This window comes from Heteronotia binoei, chromosome 10 (genome assembly GCF_032191835.1).
Source record: "Heteronotia binoei isolate CCM8104 ecotype False Entrance Well chromosome 10, APGP_CSIRO_Hbin_v1, whole genome shotgun sequence".
In the NCBI taxonomy this organism is placed as follows: Eukaryota; Metazoa; Chordata; class Lepidosauria; order Squamata; family Gekkonidae; genus Heteronotia; species Heteronotia binoei.
In genome coordinates, this window is record NC_083232.1 from 98,139,697 (window position 1) to 98,155,229 (window position 15,533).

Consider the following 15,533-nt stretch of genomic DNA (forward strand, 5'->3'; position numbering starts at 1 on the left):
TCTGTTCCAAAAAAAATAGGCTGTGAAGATGATTCCACTGTTTGTGGTAGTTCCCTGTGGTCGGTCTGAAATATGAGATATGAAACTGAATAAATAGTGCTTGTTTTTGTATGTTGGCTTGTTATGATCATTGCCTTGTCACATGCCTGCTAAAGAGGCAGCAGCTTTTGTTTGAAACTGGAGCTGCTTCTATTTCCCTGTGGTCTCTGTGCAGTCTGAAATAGGAATTCCCTTTTGGTGCAGAAGGCAACTTGGGAAAATTCTGGCTTAAAAATTACTGCTGAAATCCCTTGCCTGAGGGCCAACCTGTACAATATGTGTACCATGAATTGGGCCAGGAGTCACTTGTAACATCAGAGAGCTAAAGTTCCCAAATCCTTTGGGTCCCAGTTTGGCTGAGGAGTGTATTGGGGGCGGGGGGCTTCCTTTCCATGCTGTTTTCCTGAGCCAAAACAGCTGTTTGGGGGGGGGGGGCTGTTTGCTGTGTTTTGAGGCACCTCATACTACATGTGGAGCCCCAAAGCAGGGCAAACAGGCCACTGTGCAGTCTTTTCAGCTCATGAAAACGGTGCAGGAGGGAAGGCCGAAGCCTCTTCTCTCCGTGCAGTACTCTTCCAAGCTGAACTGAGCCCCAGAATGCTTGGGAACAATGTTTTCTAAGGGACACCTTCCCCTCCTGTTTTCTTCTGAGTGTTAAACAGCAAGCAGCTCTGGGATGCAGTGCCCCTGGTGACAGTGTTATACTTCCTTCAACAGACAACATAAGCACGGTGCTCTCTAAGCAGGGGGAGGGAGCAGAGTGGCACACTAATGGTTCCTAAGCCTGAAGTATCTCAACAGACTATTTCTTGTACTAGGGCTCTTTGTCCTGTGTGTGCAGACTCGTATCTGGGAGAACCGGGTTTGATTCCCCACTCCTCCACTTGCACCTGCTGGAATGGCCTTGGGTCAGCCATAGCTCTGGCAGAGGTTGTCCTTGAAAGGGCAGCTGCTGTGAGAGTCCTCTCAGCCCACCCACCTCACAGGGTGTCTGTTGTGGGGGAGGAAGGGAAAGGAGATTGTGAGCCACTCTGAGATTCAGAGTGGAGGGCGGGATATAAATCCAATATCTTCTTCTTCATCATCATCATCATCTTCTTCTACTGCAGGGAAGGGCATGGGGGATCCCAGTCTTACACTGTATCTTTTGAGGGAGTTGCTTGCAGTGGAAGGAAAGAAGGGCTTGAAAGCAGCATTTGCCCCTCTCATAGAGATCTGCACAGAAGCATAGCAGCCTTTCTCAGGGAGGGCCGTTGAGCACCAGTTTTTATGTTAGAACTCGAGATTCCCATAAATGCCTTTTGCACAAGTACAGAATCCATGTGGAACTCTACAGAAAACCACTCAATGAACACCAATTGCTTGTATGCAAGCTGTGGTGCTTGGAGGATGATATGTAAAGCTATCTAAACTTATTTTCTAAGCTTACATTAAAATATTAAACCTTAACTCCAGCAAGGAATGTTTCATGCACTGTTTTGTCATATGCCCTTTAGTTCAGACAGAATTCCTGTCTTTGTTTTCAGGTTGATATGCCCCGTTAATTCAGCTGTCGTCCTCGCATCGTACGCCATTCAGTGTAAGTAGTACCATTTGTTACTGCCGGCAGAATATTTGGATCGCATGTGAAAGATGCAGACATTTTGGTCCATATTGACTGGTTCCCCAGCCATTTCCTGAACGAGTGAGGTGGTCTGCTGCTTATGGTAGCTATATTGAAATTCAATATTGGTATGGGATCTTCAAGTGGGGGAAATTTTTAATAGATTATTATTAAGATGTTTTGCAAAAGGGATGTTCCGTAAAGAGCTTTGGTTCCGTCAGTAAGAAATGCACCATAATGTGTGCCTGACCTTTTTGAAATGCCTATGTGATCTTGTAATCCTTTGACAGATTTGTACAGAACATAAACAGTGCTGTTTCTGCGATGTATTCTTGGACTACTAAGTACAGAGGAGGGGGCTGCGATTCAGAGGCAGAACCTCTGCTTGGCATGCAGAAAGTTCTGGGTTCAATCCCCACAGAGGCATAGAGGGGAGTGCAGGCAGAGAGAAAAACATCACACCCAATGATTCAGAAAATATAAAGTTTTATTGAATACACTATAGGGGCATTGGAACATCAGGTGATCTGCCTGCTTGCTGGGTGCAACCAATGGAAGTGGCAAACCCCAGGAGTCATGTGGGCACTGATTGCTACATGGTTCCCTTGCCACCTGATGGTAAGAGCCCCCATGGACAGCCCCTGAGCTGGGCTTGCCACTGAATTGGCTCCGCCCCAAGCAATGTTCCCTCTAAGCTGCAGAGTCTTGTGAGCAAAAATTCTACTTTGTGAACTCCTAGCATTAGAGTTGTAAGCTACTGCATAAATTATTGTGCTCTGGGGTCATCCTTCCTGAGCTAAGACAAAAATGTGTGAGTTGGAGGCTAAAAATCTGTGAGCTAGCTCACGCTAACTCAGCTAAGAGGGAACACTGACCCCAAGACCCCTTAAGGGGTCCCTGGAAATGCAGGCGTGCTGCTCCACATCCCCAGCCAAAAGGATCTATCCCAGTGCCGAAATTGTCACGAGCTGTGGCAATAAAATAAAATAAACAAGTAACAAAACCTTGACAACCGAAATGCAGGAAGGGAGGGTGGGAAAGCTGTGATGAAAGAAACTGGGACGAGGTCCAGGCAGTGGTAAATTTCAGTAGAGGAGGGGCGAGCAGGCACAGCCCCCAGGACTGCCTGCAGCCCGGACCCCACCTGATGCAGGCCAGGATGCTCGGGGTTGCCCATCCCACCTCCGCAGGAGCCCTCCCAATGCTGGACCAGGCAGCCGGCTGGATGCAGCCCACACATGGCTGCCAGATGCTCCTGCAAAGCTTGGAAGCCCACAGAGGTGGTGACAGGGTGTGGCCTGGCTGCTTCATCTCCACAAGAGTCGAGTGAGAGACCTAATGTGAAAGACCTCTGCCAGAGACCCTGGAGAGGCACTGCTACTCTGAGTAGTCTCATCTAGTATGGTCTCATGTAGTATAGGGATGGTCTCATTTCGTATAAGGCGGCTTTATTTGTGTTCCTGTTCTTTGGGAGGGGCTGTGACTTGGTGGTAGAACATCTGCTTGACGTTCAGAAGGTCCCAGGTTCAATCCCTGGCATCTGCAGCTAAAAGGATCAGGTGAAGGACTTCTATGTGAGATGCTGAAGAGCCACTGCCAGTCTGAGTAGACGGTACTGATCTTGATGGATCAGAGGCCTATAAGGCTGCTTCATGTGTCCCCTTGCTTGTGGGTCTGCACTACACAGGCTGCCATGTTTGCTCCTTAGATGTGTTATGGCTTCTCTGAAATGACTCCCTGTTTCCCCGCCAGGGGCTGGTAATCAGAGGTATGATCCTTCTGAACCAGTATGTCTCATTGGACATTGACAGATAAGATATTAGTGTAAAAAAATACATCCCTCTTTTGAAAGTATGTTTTGGATACTTCATTGAGCTTTTTAACATGTGTATTTAGCATGACTACTGAGTTCTGTTATTTGAAGCTGTAAAAGAGGAGCTTATTTGGTGTGAAAAAGAAGTGGGGATGTGATTGGTTAAGTGGGTGTCCTCCGTGCAGCCAGGGATGGGAGGCCCCTTTCAGAACCTTGAGGAAGGAGATGCTGGAGAGACAGTTTAAGAAGCTGACAGTTGAAGGATGACAGTTGGGGAGATGATGAGACCCTGGGCCAGTGAGGGCTGAAGGGAGGAGAGGCCTGGAGGTCAATAGAGCAAAGGTTTTATTGTTGAAAGGTGATGATGCTGAAGAAGTTACAGTTGACAGCTCAAGACAAAATATCAATCTGATGTGTTTAATCTAGGTGGCTGAAAAGTAGGTGCCTAGAGCTTTGTCTGTTAACGTCTGAATCAGTCCACTTGCTCTGGTTGCTAGCATGGATTTTAACAGTAATGCCAGTGTCCGGTGTGGTTTTTTTCGTAATGAATTGTTTACTTTTAATGATCTCAGAACCTTTTGTATCGGTTATGACAATAAGTGAAGGAAATGACTCGTCCTTACCCTTAACTTGTAGAATTAGCATTAATGAAGTGGGTGCAGCTTAATTAGAGGTGCAGTTCAAAGGTCAGCTCTGAGCAGTGGCAGCGGGACAAGAGGGAGAGGGGGGTGGGATGCTGGAGTGCCCCACATGTTACTAGTTACAATTTATTAGATTATAAGAACATAAGAGAAGCCATGTTGGATCAGGCCAACGGCCCATCCAGTCCAACACTCTGTGTCACACAGTGGCAAAAAATTTTATATACACACATACACTGTGGCTAATAGCCACTGATGGACCTGTGCTCCATATTTTTATCTAAACCCCTCTTGAAGGTGGCTATGCTTGTGGCCGCCACCACCTCCTGTGGCAGTGAATTCCACATGTTAATCACCCGTTGGGTGAAGAAGTACTTCCTTTTATCCGTTTTAACCTGTCTGCTCAGCAATTTCATCGAATGCCCACGAGTTCTTGTATTGTGAGAAAGGGAGAAAAGTACTTCTTTCTCTACTTTCTCCATCCCATGCATTATCTTGTAAACCTCTATCATGTCACCCCGCAGTCGACGTTTCTCCAAGCTAAAGAGTCCCAAGCGTTTCAACCTATAACATCGATGGCTTCTTTCACTTCTTGATTTTTAAGTTCTTGTCAGCCAGAATATGATTGTTTATGTATAAATGAACCAGTGTGGTTTTTCTGTCTTCTCCTACCTTTTTAAATGTTTGTTTATATTATATATAGTATTGTGGGGTCAGATAATTCAGTCTCCACAGTCAAGTTTCCCCTCAACCTGCCTGTATGAGTATTAGGTTGTTCCATAAATGGCAATGCCTTTCATTTGTCCTGCATTTTAAATCATTTTCTTTTTTCTCATTAGCACTGTCCATTGATGTTACCCATATTTTGCTAACTGTGCAGCTGATGTAATGCAGATTTGTTCACCAGCCATTTTATTGCTACCAAATGAACGTGGCAGCTTCACTTCTAGATTAAGTTGCAGTGTTATATGAGAGATTTGCCATTTGCCTTGTTTGGGAAGTGTTAATGTTTGACAAATTTAATTCAAGTTAATGTTTAACTATGTAGTGTTTTAGCTGAACTTGCCAGCAAGGTCTAATTTACTTGCTACCAAAGCTGCCTTCAAAGGCATGTATCTGCATGTGCTAGAAATAGAATTTGTGTCTTTATAATGGTGGCCCACAGTGTTGCAGACGGTGGGTTTGCTTGAGTCCAGGCACTAGTGAACATGGTTCCAGTTTTTTGGGTTGCAGAATTAGCTGTCTCCCAGTTTGCAATTTGAAAAATATTGGGGGTTGGGGGGGATACAAAAGCAGAGTGAACGGATGTCATGAGATGCTCTCCAAAAAGCGCTACTATTTTGATGTTAAGTCAGAGCAGAACATGTGTGTGGAAACAGGCCTGGTAGGAATGAGCAGTAGAAGGTGGGATATCTGTCTGGTGCTGCTTTGACCTGCCCCCTCTTCCCATCACATAACTGCTGTGGTTCAACCCTGCTCCACAAAAAGGAACACATCTCTGCCAGAAGCAAGGGCTTATAGTAATTGGTCAGAAGATCTGTGTTTCTCAGAAACTGGAGGATAAATGTTCAAGCTCCTTGATATTTATTCTCAGAGTAATTAGTTGGTTGCAGACCTCAGGGAAGTTACTGGGCATAAAAAAGGAGTAACAAGCCGTGCAGTGAGATAACCCTTACGATAGCTGGTCAGTCCCTGGCCCTTACCATTAAGCCATATATGAATTGTTATTCTTTATTTTGATCCCCCCTTTTTTAAAAAAGAGAAGCTGCCTTCACAAGAGAATCCTCAATTCTGTGTCAATGCTTAAACTTAATGTTTGCACTAGTTTTAGATTTCACTTTAATCTGGTTATTTTTAAGCAATGAATCTGGGTTAAAGCTTTAGAAATTATTTAAATCCCCTTTGTTCAGCTTTAAAAAAAATTTATTTTATTCTCTTTGATGTTCTCTAGTTAGGTATCTGTGGGAGCGTCTCTTCTGGTGTCCCCCCAGGGAAGCTTTCTGCTCTGCAGATAACCTACTGGTGATAATAATAATAATAATAGGTTTTATTTCTACCCCGCCCTCCCCGCCTAGGCGGCTCAGGGCGGCTCACAACAATTCATACATTAACATAGATGATAAAACATTAGATTTAACAATTAAAATTAAACATATAAAAACCAGTTAATTAAGTTAAAAATACATAATTTAGTTATACTATATATATATCTGGCAGCAATAAAACTGTTCTGGCGCTGATTCTGCCAGTTAAGGTAATATTAAAGATGGCGGTTCTTTGTTCCTGGCAACTCAGCAGTTGATATCGTTATAGGCTTGTCTAAAAAGGGCGGTCTTGCAGGCCCTGCGGAACTGGTCGAGGTTCCGCAGGGCCCGCACTTCCTCCGGAAGCTGGTTCCACAGTGTAGGTGCCGCAACTGAAAAGGCCCGTACTCTGGTGTTTTGGAGTTTGACCTCTCTCGGCCCAGGGATCGTCATTTTATTTTTGCCCGTTGACCTCAGTGCCCTCTGGGGTTCATGTGGGGAGAGACGGTCCCTTAGGTAGGCTGGTCCTCGGCCATATAGGGCTTTAAAGGTAATAACCAACACTTTGTACTGGACTCGGTAGGTAATTGGCAGCCAGTGTAGTCCGCGCAGCCCTGGCCGTATGTGCTCCCACTTCGAGAGCCCCAATAATAGCCTGGCCGACACGTTCTGCACCAGCTGCAGCTTCCGGGTCCGGCACAGAGGTAGCCCCAAGTAGAGGGCATTACAGTAGTCCAATCTTGAGGTGACCGTTGCATGGATCACTGTTGCGAGGTCGCGGTGTTCCAGGAAGGGGGCCAACTGCCTTGCCCGCTTCAGATGGAAGAATGCTGACTTGGCAGTGGCTGCTATCTGGGCCTCCATGGATAATGAAGGCTCCAGTAAAACACCCAAACTCTTTACCTGGCGCGCTGATTTCAATGGTGCGCCATCGAAAGTTGGGAGAGCTATTTCCCCTCCAAGGGCACCGCGACCCACACAAAGGACCTCAGTCTTCGCTGGGTTCAACTTCAACCCACTCAACCTGAGCCACGTCACTACAGCCTGCAAGGCCCGATCTAGGTTCCCTGGGGCGAAGCCAGGCCGGCCGTCCATTAGTAGATAGAGCTGGGTGTCATCTGCATATTGATGGCAACCCAGCCCAAACCTCCGGGCAATCTGGGCAAGGGGGCGCATATAAATGTTAAACAGCATTGGGGAGAGAACTGCTCCCTGAGGCACCCCACAATCAAGTGTGTGCCTCTGGGATCATTCACCCCCAATAGCCACCCTTTGTCCTCGATCAGAGAGGAAGGAGGAGAGCCATTGCAAGGCCAACCCCCCAACCCCTATGTCGGCGAGGCGGCGCTTTAGCAACTGATGGTGGACTGTGTCAAATGCCGCCGGCAGGTCTAATAACATCAGTACCGCAGCGCCGCCCCGATCCAGGTGCCGCTGGAGGTCATCCACCAAGGCGACCAGCACTGTCTCCGTCCCATGGCCTGGTCGAAATCCAGACTGGCACGTAGAGGACATCTAAGCTCCCTCTGGCAAGATTTAATCAGCCAAGAGGGGCAAGGATCCAAATCACATGTTGTTGGGCGAGCAGCAGAGAGGATCCCATCGACTTCCTCTAGGTTGAGCGGATCGAAGCGATCCAGGGCCAAACCCGAAAACAGGCACGGAGCCTCAATTTCACTCACTGTTTCTAAGGTGGTAGGCAGGTCTTGGCGGAGCAATGAGATTTTATCTGCAAAATATTTCGCAAATGCCTCACAGCCAATCTCCAATTCTCTGATGGTGATCCCTGGCCCTAAAGATGTCTGGCTGTCTTTGTCCAGGGCCAGGTCAATCTTGGTCCCAGCCTGGTGGAACTGGCTGCCCTGTGGGACCTTACGCAATTCTTCAGGGCCTGCACAGATGTTCCACCAGACTTGGGGTTGGGGACAGCGGCTGTTCTCTATTGTGGCTGGTATCCTCTCCCCGCCCCCTCCGATTTGGATTTGTGTCTCCTCTCCCCCCTGCCCATAAAGCAACTAGGCAGTCCAGAAACTGGGATACAAACCTTAGGGATTGATGTTTGACTGGACTTTTAAATTTTATAAATCTGTTTGCATTTTTAAAGCTTTTGTATATCTATTTCATGGCTGTATGTTTTTATTGTACATCTCCCAGAGCCCTGCATAAGCTGGAATGGGGGGATTAACTAATGATGATGGTGATGATGATGTAGTGCTTCATTGCTTTGCTTTTCACATGACTTCTGGACTGCTCCATTAATTCGCTATGTAGACGTCCAGAAAAAAACAGCTGGGTGACGTTTTGAAACGCAGGAGCAGCAGATTAAACTGTGCGTTTAATTTTTATTGATGGGATTTTGCTTTGAAATGGTAATTTTATGGAAGGGTTATATATATTACACTGAATTGGCTAAAAGGATAAAGAAACTAAACTGTGGAGCTTATGGGTAAATGTCAGGGAAAGAACACAGATAGTACAAATGATATCCAGGAAATCTCTGTTCTTTGCTCAGTCTCATGAGGGCAGTTCTTTCCAAGAAGACTCTGAGCAATTTCCGATGTCGTGCTGGAGACAGAACAGCTTGGAGCTGCTCTCTGCTGGGCTTTGGCCCTTGAAGCCGCTTGTCCTGAGAGAACGAGGCTTTAATCAGTGCCCCCTTTAAGCTGAGTTAGTGTGAGTTAGCTCACAGGTTTTTTAGCCTCTGGCTCACACTTTTTTGTCTTAGCTCAGGAGAAATGGCCCCAGAGCAAGCTAATTTATGCAGTAGCTCACAACTTTGATGCCAGCAGCTCACGCAGTAGAATTTTTGCTCACAAGACTCCACAGCTTAGAGGGAATAGTGGCTTTGATACTGGGCAGCAGAGGAGACTAATACATTGGGGTTGGGAGGGAGCAGAAATAGTAAAGCGTTCTAAAATGTTATAAGCCATTTTGAGAGCTCATTGGTCAAAAAGCGGACTGCAAGTCAAATAAGTTCTAGGAAGTAAGTTGAAGAAACGGCTTCTCCAGATCAAGGCCTGTGACCTTGACCTCCATGGCTGGGGCTCAGAGAGCACGAAGCCCTCCTCTCTTCAGTGAAGTAGTAAAAATGCAGTTATTCTGCACTGTGCAGCGGTGCTCCTGCAATGTCATCTGCTTTCTTCTCTATGGCATGTTGTGCCTTTTCCCATTCTGTAAACTTAGTCCCAGTGTATTGTTTGTTTGGGGGTCTTTGCTCGTTGGTTGAACTGGATCCATTTCTGCAGATACTGACCATGTTTGTTGTCATAGCAAAGTTACGATAGTATTGTAGAGGAGGTAGCAATTGTAGTAAGGATTGTAGTAATTTGTAGTTTGCTTGTCTCACAGAGCCATGTTAGAACACATCATTTCTTACCTCTCTGAAGATGGGATAGGATAAGTGTTATGAAAAATTTACTCAACTTGTTCTTATGGATTTACAGAAAAATAAATCAGATATGTGTATTTATGTGGCTATATTTACTGAGATTTGAAATTTGTACAGTATATTTACAAATCAATTGCATTTTGAATTTTGTAATCCAATTTGAATGTCGGTGAGGAAGGTGGGCTATAAATGAAGCCAGTTTGGTGTAGTGGTTAAGTTTGTGGACTCTATCTGGGAGAACCTGGTTTGATTCCCTACTTCTCCACATGCACCTGCTGAGTTACTTCGAAATAGCTGCTCTTTCAAGAGAAATTTCTGTCAGCGCTCTCTCAGCCCCACCTACCTCACAGGATGTCTGTTGTTGGGAGAGGAAGGGAAAGGAGATTGTGAGCCGCTCTGAGTGAAGGGCAGGGTATAAATCCAATCTCCTCCTTCTTCAATAAATGCATTATCCTTCACTATGGTATTCCTAGGAGCCATTCTCAAGCAACCTGTTGGGTGGAAGTGGAGCAAGAATTTTCATGGCAGTCAAATAGGGACATTAGTTCAATGCTTTGCAAAATACCTTTCTTACAGTGTAAAGACAACTGTATCATTTTCTTCTGTTCTTCTCTTCCCCTCTAAAAGCTCAGCTTGGAGACTACAATTCTTTCATCCATCTTCCAGGATATCTCTCAGACTATTGCTTTGTACCAGAGCAAAGTAAAGATTTTCTAGCCAAAGTGGAATCATTACACAAACAACACAGGTAATTGCAGTTTTACATCCTCAATTACCTTTTTCCTCTGCCTTGTAATTCAAGTCCAAGAGTTTTTGTGCGTAACGCCATGTCTATCATCAGCCTTATTTTGATGTTTAAAATCCAAGGAGTCTCTCTTCACCTGCAATATTACATGAGTGGAAATAATCACTGGTTCATCCTAACATCTGCATTCATGCCAGATACAATTCTAAAAAAGAAGGTGCTGGAGGGAGTTTATACAGCTGTGTAGCATACTGCTTTTTGCTTTTGCTAAGCTAAGGGAAAGCAGGCTGCTCTGATGAAGGGAGCTTTGACTAGTCATTTTCTCAGGTTCCTCTCTGACAGAGGGCGTTCTGACTCTCAGAAGCTCATACCCCGGAAATCTTGTCAGTCTCTGAGATGCTTCTGGACTTGAATCTAGCTGTTCTTGACAGCTGTGTTATGCCTGAGCAGGTGAGAGCATGGGTAAAGCCAGAGCACAGACCTTTTTTACCCTCTGGTGCTTCTTTCCATCGTCAGTACTGGAGAGGAGCCAAAGCAAGAAGCTGAAGTCCAGTGGCACCTTTTAAGACCCACAAAGTTTTATTCAGGGTAAGAGCTTTTGTGTGCATCCACACTTCTTCAGATATGGAAGTTACTAGTACATATATATATATAGGTAGAGGTTGAACAGCAAATTGGCATACAATATGTATGCCAATAAGATGTTTTAACAGATGCAAACAGGAATAACAAGCTAAGACAGGTCAGGCAGCTGGCTCTCTACCTCTCCCCCCAGGACTTGGTTACAGTGACCCATGGAATGGTCACTTCCAGACTTGATTTAGTGTAACTCACTTTACGCGGGCTTGCCATTGTGGCTGATCCAGAAACTCCGGTTGGTGCAAAATGCAGTGGCGTGCCTATTGATGTCGCTACCTGTGCGGACACACATTCAGCTGGCGCTCCACCAATTGGCTACGGATTGAGTACCGCATCTGCTTCAGGGTACTGGTACCAACCTTTAAAGCCCTGCACACCTTGCAACCAACATACCTGAGGGACCGCCTCTCCCTGTATGCGCCCTGGAGAGCCTTACACTCTGGGGATCACTCTGTCCAAAGGACATCTGCCTAACCTTGACCAGGACCAGGGCTTTTTCTACCTTAGCCTCAGCCTGGTGGAACATGCCCCCATCAGAGATCAGGGGCCTGCGGGACTTACTACTGTTCTGCAGGGCCTGTAAAATGGAACTGTTCTGCCAGGCCTTTGGTTGAGGCAGCGGTTGCCCTATAAGATCTCTGCCCCCTCCCCTCTGAAGCCAGAGCTTACCATCGTCATGCAGCCTAGTCTTAGAAGATCTGGAGACCAATGACGCCAGCCGGAAATCCCTGTGTTCTGTTAATTTATGCTGCTTTTAAACTGTTTTACTTTTATATTGAATCATGTCTTGACACTTGGTATGTTTTTGCATTTGGTTCTGTGGTTTTCCCCTGAGCCTGCTCGCGGGGTGGGTATAATGTAAAGTTAAATAAATAAATAAATAAGTTTATAGGATCACGATTTGGGGGACGGGGGGGGGGACGGGACAGTGAAGCAAATAAACATAGCAAAATTGGAGACAGATGTATAAATGTATCTCTCTTAATTATGGAGTGCTAGGAATAATTTACTGAGACTCTGTTGTTATGGTGCATCTGTCTCCTCTTAAGCATGGAGGTAACTAACAGCATCGTTTTCTTTGATGTGGCGTGATTTGTAGTGCAGTGTTGTGTCTCCTCTGTTACCAGAACAGAGAAATGAATTCCAGTATGCCATTCTAAATGACATTATATTCTAATATTAATTGTGCTACATTTCAATCAATATTCTAATCTGCTATTCCAAATAAGAAATACACTAAAATAAGAGACTGTGTAGCCCTTCTTGGTGAGAATACGAATGTAAGGACTGAATGAGCTTATCATATGTAGTGAGATAAGAAACCAATATCCTTGTTAAGTCCCGGGGGAGACAGTTGTTCTGAGTGTTGTAATTATTAGTAATTCAGCAGTTTTCCTTTCCTTTCTGTTCCTGAAGTTTCTTTGCAGTAAAACAGCTACTTTGTGATTGAATATCCTGGAAGGTTGAAGTGTTCTCCTACTGGTTTTTCACTCTTGCGATTCTTGAAGTCAAATTTGTGCCCATTGATCCTTTGACGTAGGGTTTGACCTCTTTGTCTTACATAGAGAACCGCAGGGCATTGCTGGCATTCAATAGCATATACAGTGTTAGAAACTGTATGTGAATAAGCCCGAGAGGGTGTTGTTGCTGCTGTTTGGTCTAGTGATTGTGTTGTCTGGGTATATGTGGCAGCAAAGTTGGTATCTGGATTTATGGCAAGTTCTGATACCAGTGTCCATGTTCAGATTAGATATTGCAATATTGTGAGTGAGGAGGAGTTGGAGATTGGGAGATTGGAGAGGAGACAATTGAAGAAATTTACCCCACCACACATTACGGCGGGAAAGAGGGATAAAGACTCATTTCATCAGACTCCTCCTGTCTCTTCTTGACAGATGTCTCAGGAAAGGGGGGGAGAGTATTATATATGAGGGGGGGAAAGGTTGATCTAATATGGTAGAAATATGAGCGAATCACTTTGAAATTCACATTTTGTTATTTTAATGTGAAAAGTTTTTTTTTAAAGGTATACTTAGAATGTATTTGGATAATGGTATTCAGAAACTTTCCTCCTAGATGAATGACTTTTCCATGATATTAATATTTTATTGCATTAATATTTCATTGATTTCCCCCCCCAGTGGCCTCAAAAAATCGGAAGCAGAGTCCTGCTACATCAACATAGCACGAACGCTTGAATTCTACGGAGTAGAATTACACAGTGGTAGAGTATGTTTACCATGTTGCTTTACATTTAGAGCATTTTAAATATGGCTCTCTTGTTGGGAATGGGGACCACAAATTCAGGATTCATGGTAATCTGCAGGGGTAGAATTCTAGCAGGAACTCATTTGCATATTAGGGCACACACCCCTGATATAGCCAGTCCTCCAAGAGCTTACAGAAAAGAGCCTTGTAAGCTCTTGGAGGATTGGCTACATCAGGGGTGTGTGGCCTAATATGTAAAGGAGCCCCTGCTAGAATTCCTCTCCTGGTAATCTGAAATGACAGCTTCTAGACAAAGCCAGAATGATTAGTATCAGTTCTTAACAGAGGCTTTGAGTTATCGTTTTGTGCCTTTTGTTGGCAGGTTGATGTTCTTGGTATGGCAAAAGGTATTCCCATCCACAGAGAAAGTCGGCTGCTTCATTCCAGGAGTGTGGGGTTTGCTATGCTGCTGAAAACTTAGTTTGTGTACTGCATGCCACTTCAGAATGTATTAGATTCTGCTATTAAAAGCAGGAAAAATGGCATAACTGCTTGGCCGAAATCCAATGCAAGCTGGGCAGCGGGGCTTTTTTTCTGCACTCTGTAATCTGCTTTGGGTCCCACACGGAGAAATGCAGCCTAAAATGTTCAGATAAATAAAATACTTACTTTAGCTTTGCCCTAGTGCCTATTATCTGCTCAGTGAGAAAAAAGTAGACTCCTGCTCCCACTACCAGATTTCAGGCTGTTTTGGGAAGTCTGCCGCGGTGCAGGTACCACATTTCTTACCAGTGTGGTCTCTCTCGGAATGTTCAAAACAGAAGGTGTGCGTTTCCCCTTCAGCCGCTTTTTTCTCAGGGCTTTGTACCAGCTTGTGCAGCTGCTGTTCCTGAAGCACAAGGCCAAACTCTCTCTCTCAACATCCGGAGTTAGTTCCATCGTCATTTGGATTCTGGCCATGGTAAATTGTATTGTCACTAGTGTAGCAACCTGTGATACGATGAGTTATAATTATTTTTTTATTTTCTTCAATTAAGTATTTCTGTTTTGCTTTTCTCCCTGCTGGGGACTCCAAGAGAAATGGGGAAATATCGTTCTGTCAACCAAACGAGAGAAATGCAGTAACTCTGAGCTCTTCCTGGATCCACTGGGCTGGCTCACTCGGCTGCAGGGCGTGAATCGTGGGCTAAAAGCCAGAGGCTTTGGGCTCTGCCCACGTTGCTGTGCCAAGGTTAAATAGCTGTAACAGGAAGGAAAACAGAAGATCATCCCGAACTGTGTTCAACTTTTCCCCATAGAAATTGGCAGGGGTGGGGGTGGATTTGTTTTGGAGAAAGTGTTGCAACTGGGTTATCAGAGTATTAGATAACTCATGGTATCAGAGTGTGCTACACTATTTAAAAGGCGGCATTTGCTGCCAGAAGAGGTAGTGATGGCTACAGACATAGTCACCTTTAAAAGGGGATTAGACAGATTAATGTAGGAGTGGGTCTGTCAGTGGCTACTAGCCCCTAAAGTGAACCTCCACGTTCAGAGGCAGTAAACATCTGAAAAGCAGCACTAGGAGGCAACATCAGGGGAAGGCCTTGGCCTTTGTGCATTCTGGGTATTCAAACCTGGGTCTCCTAGTCCAGTGGTCCCCAACATGATGCCTGCCAAGACATTGCGAGGCACCCACCAAATGTTAATAGAAAGTAGGTGGAGCCAGGGCAGGCACTTGCCTAGCAGGGTTTCTGATTGGCCACTGGAGAAGCCAGTTGGCTGGGCATATTAAAACGATATTTCAGTGGCAGTTGCCACCACAGCGTTGGTTTTATTCTCTGCCACTCCTCTTTTCAAGTGTATTTTTCAAATTACTCCCTTTCCCCCCTGCAATCGGGCTTCCACTTTGTGTGCGGCTCTGCTCCTGCAGCTCTCCTTTTGTGATCGGCTTCCCCTCCTGCGACAGCCATTTTGTGGTTGCACCCACCGCCCTGTGTCAGAATTCAGAAGATGCCCACAGGCTTAGAAAGGTTGTGGACCCCTGTCCGACTCTAACTGCTACACCACACTGGCTCTCATTTCTCATAATGCACTGCTGTACTGGACACCTTTGCGTTATGCGTCTGCAAAATACAGAAACTGTTACATTCTGCTGTCCTGTCTGTCTGGGAGACCTCTGTTTCTTCATTGCCCTTATACAAAGAGATTAACAATAAGGATAACTTCAGAAATTCTTCCCCATTTATTTTCTCTCGGGATTTTAGAATTCTGAATTACCAGAACTTTTTACCAGTATGACACTGATGTCTGAATCTACGATGCCTATAACTAACAATGAGGATTCTGAGGGTCAAGGAGAACTATAGACTCTCAAAGAGGAGGAAGGAAAATCCTTACATTAAACCAAGATGTAAACTAGATAAGACATAGTCCGATCTTCTCAGAGGTTCT

The 15,533-nt window shown here is 45.1% G+C and overlaps 1 protein-coding gene across 2 annotated transcripts in view; it reads left to right on the top strand.

The window, feature by feature from the left end:
- The window catches only part of PTPN3 (protein tyrosine phosphatase non-receptor type 3), a 190,113-nt gene that overhangs the window by 96,927 nt on the left and 77,653 nt on the right, over positions 1-15,533 (top strand). The window contains exons 7-9 of one of the 2 annotated variants that reach the window (XM_060247824.1): positions 1,566-1,618; positions 10,136-10,256; positions 13,034-13,121. In XM_060247824.1, the coding sequence (XP_060103807.1) occupies positions 1,566-1,618; positions 10,136-10,256; positions 13,034-13,121 (262 nt within the window). Of the gene's footprint in view, positions 1-1,565; positions 1,619-10,135; positions 10,257-13,033; positions 13,122-15,533 lie in introns of those variants that run through there. The other variant, XM_060247825.1, reaches the window with a different exon arrangement.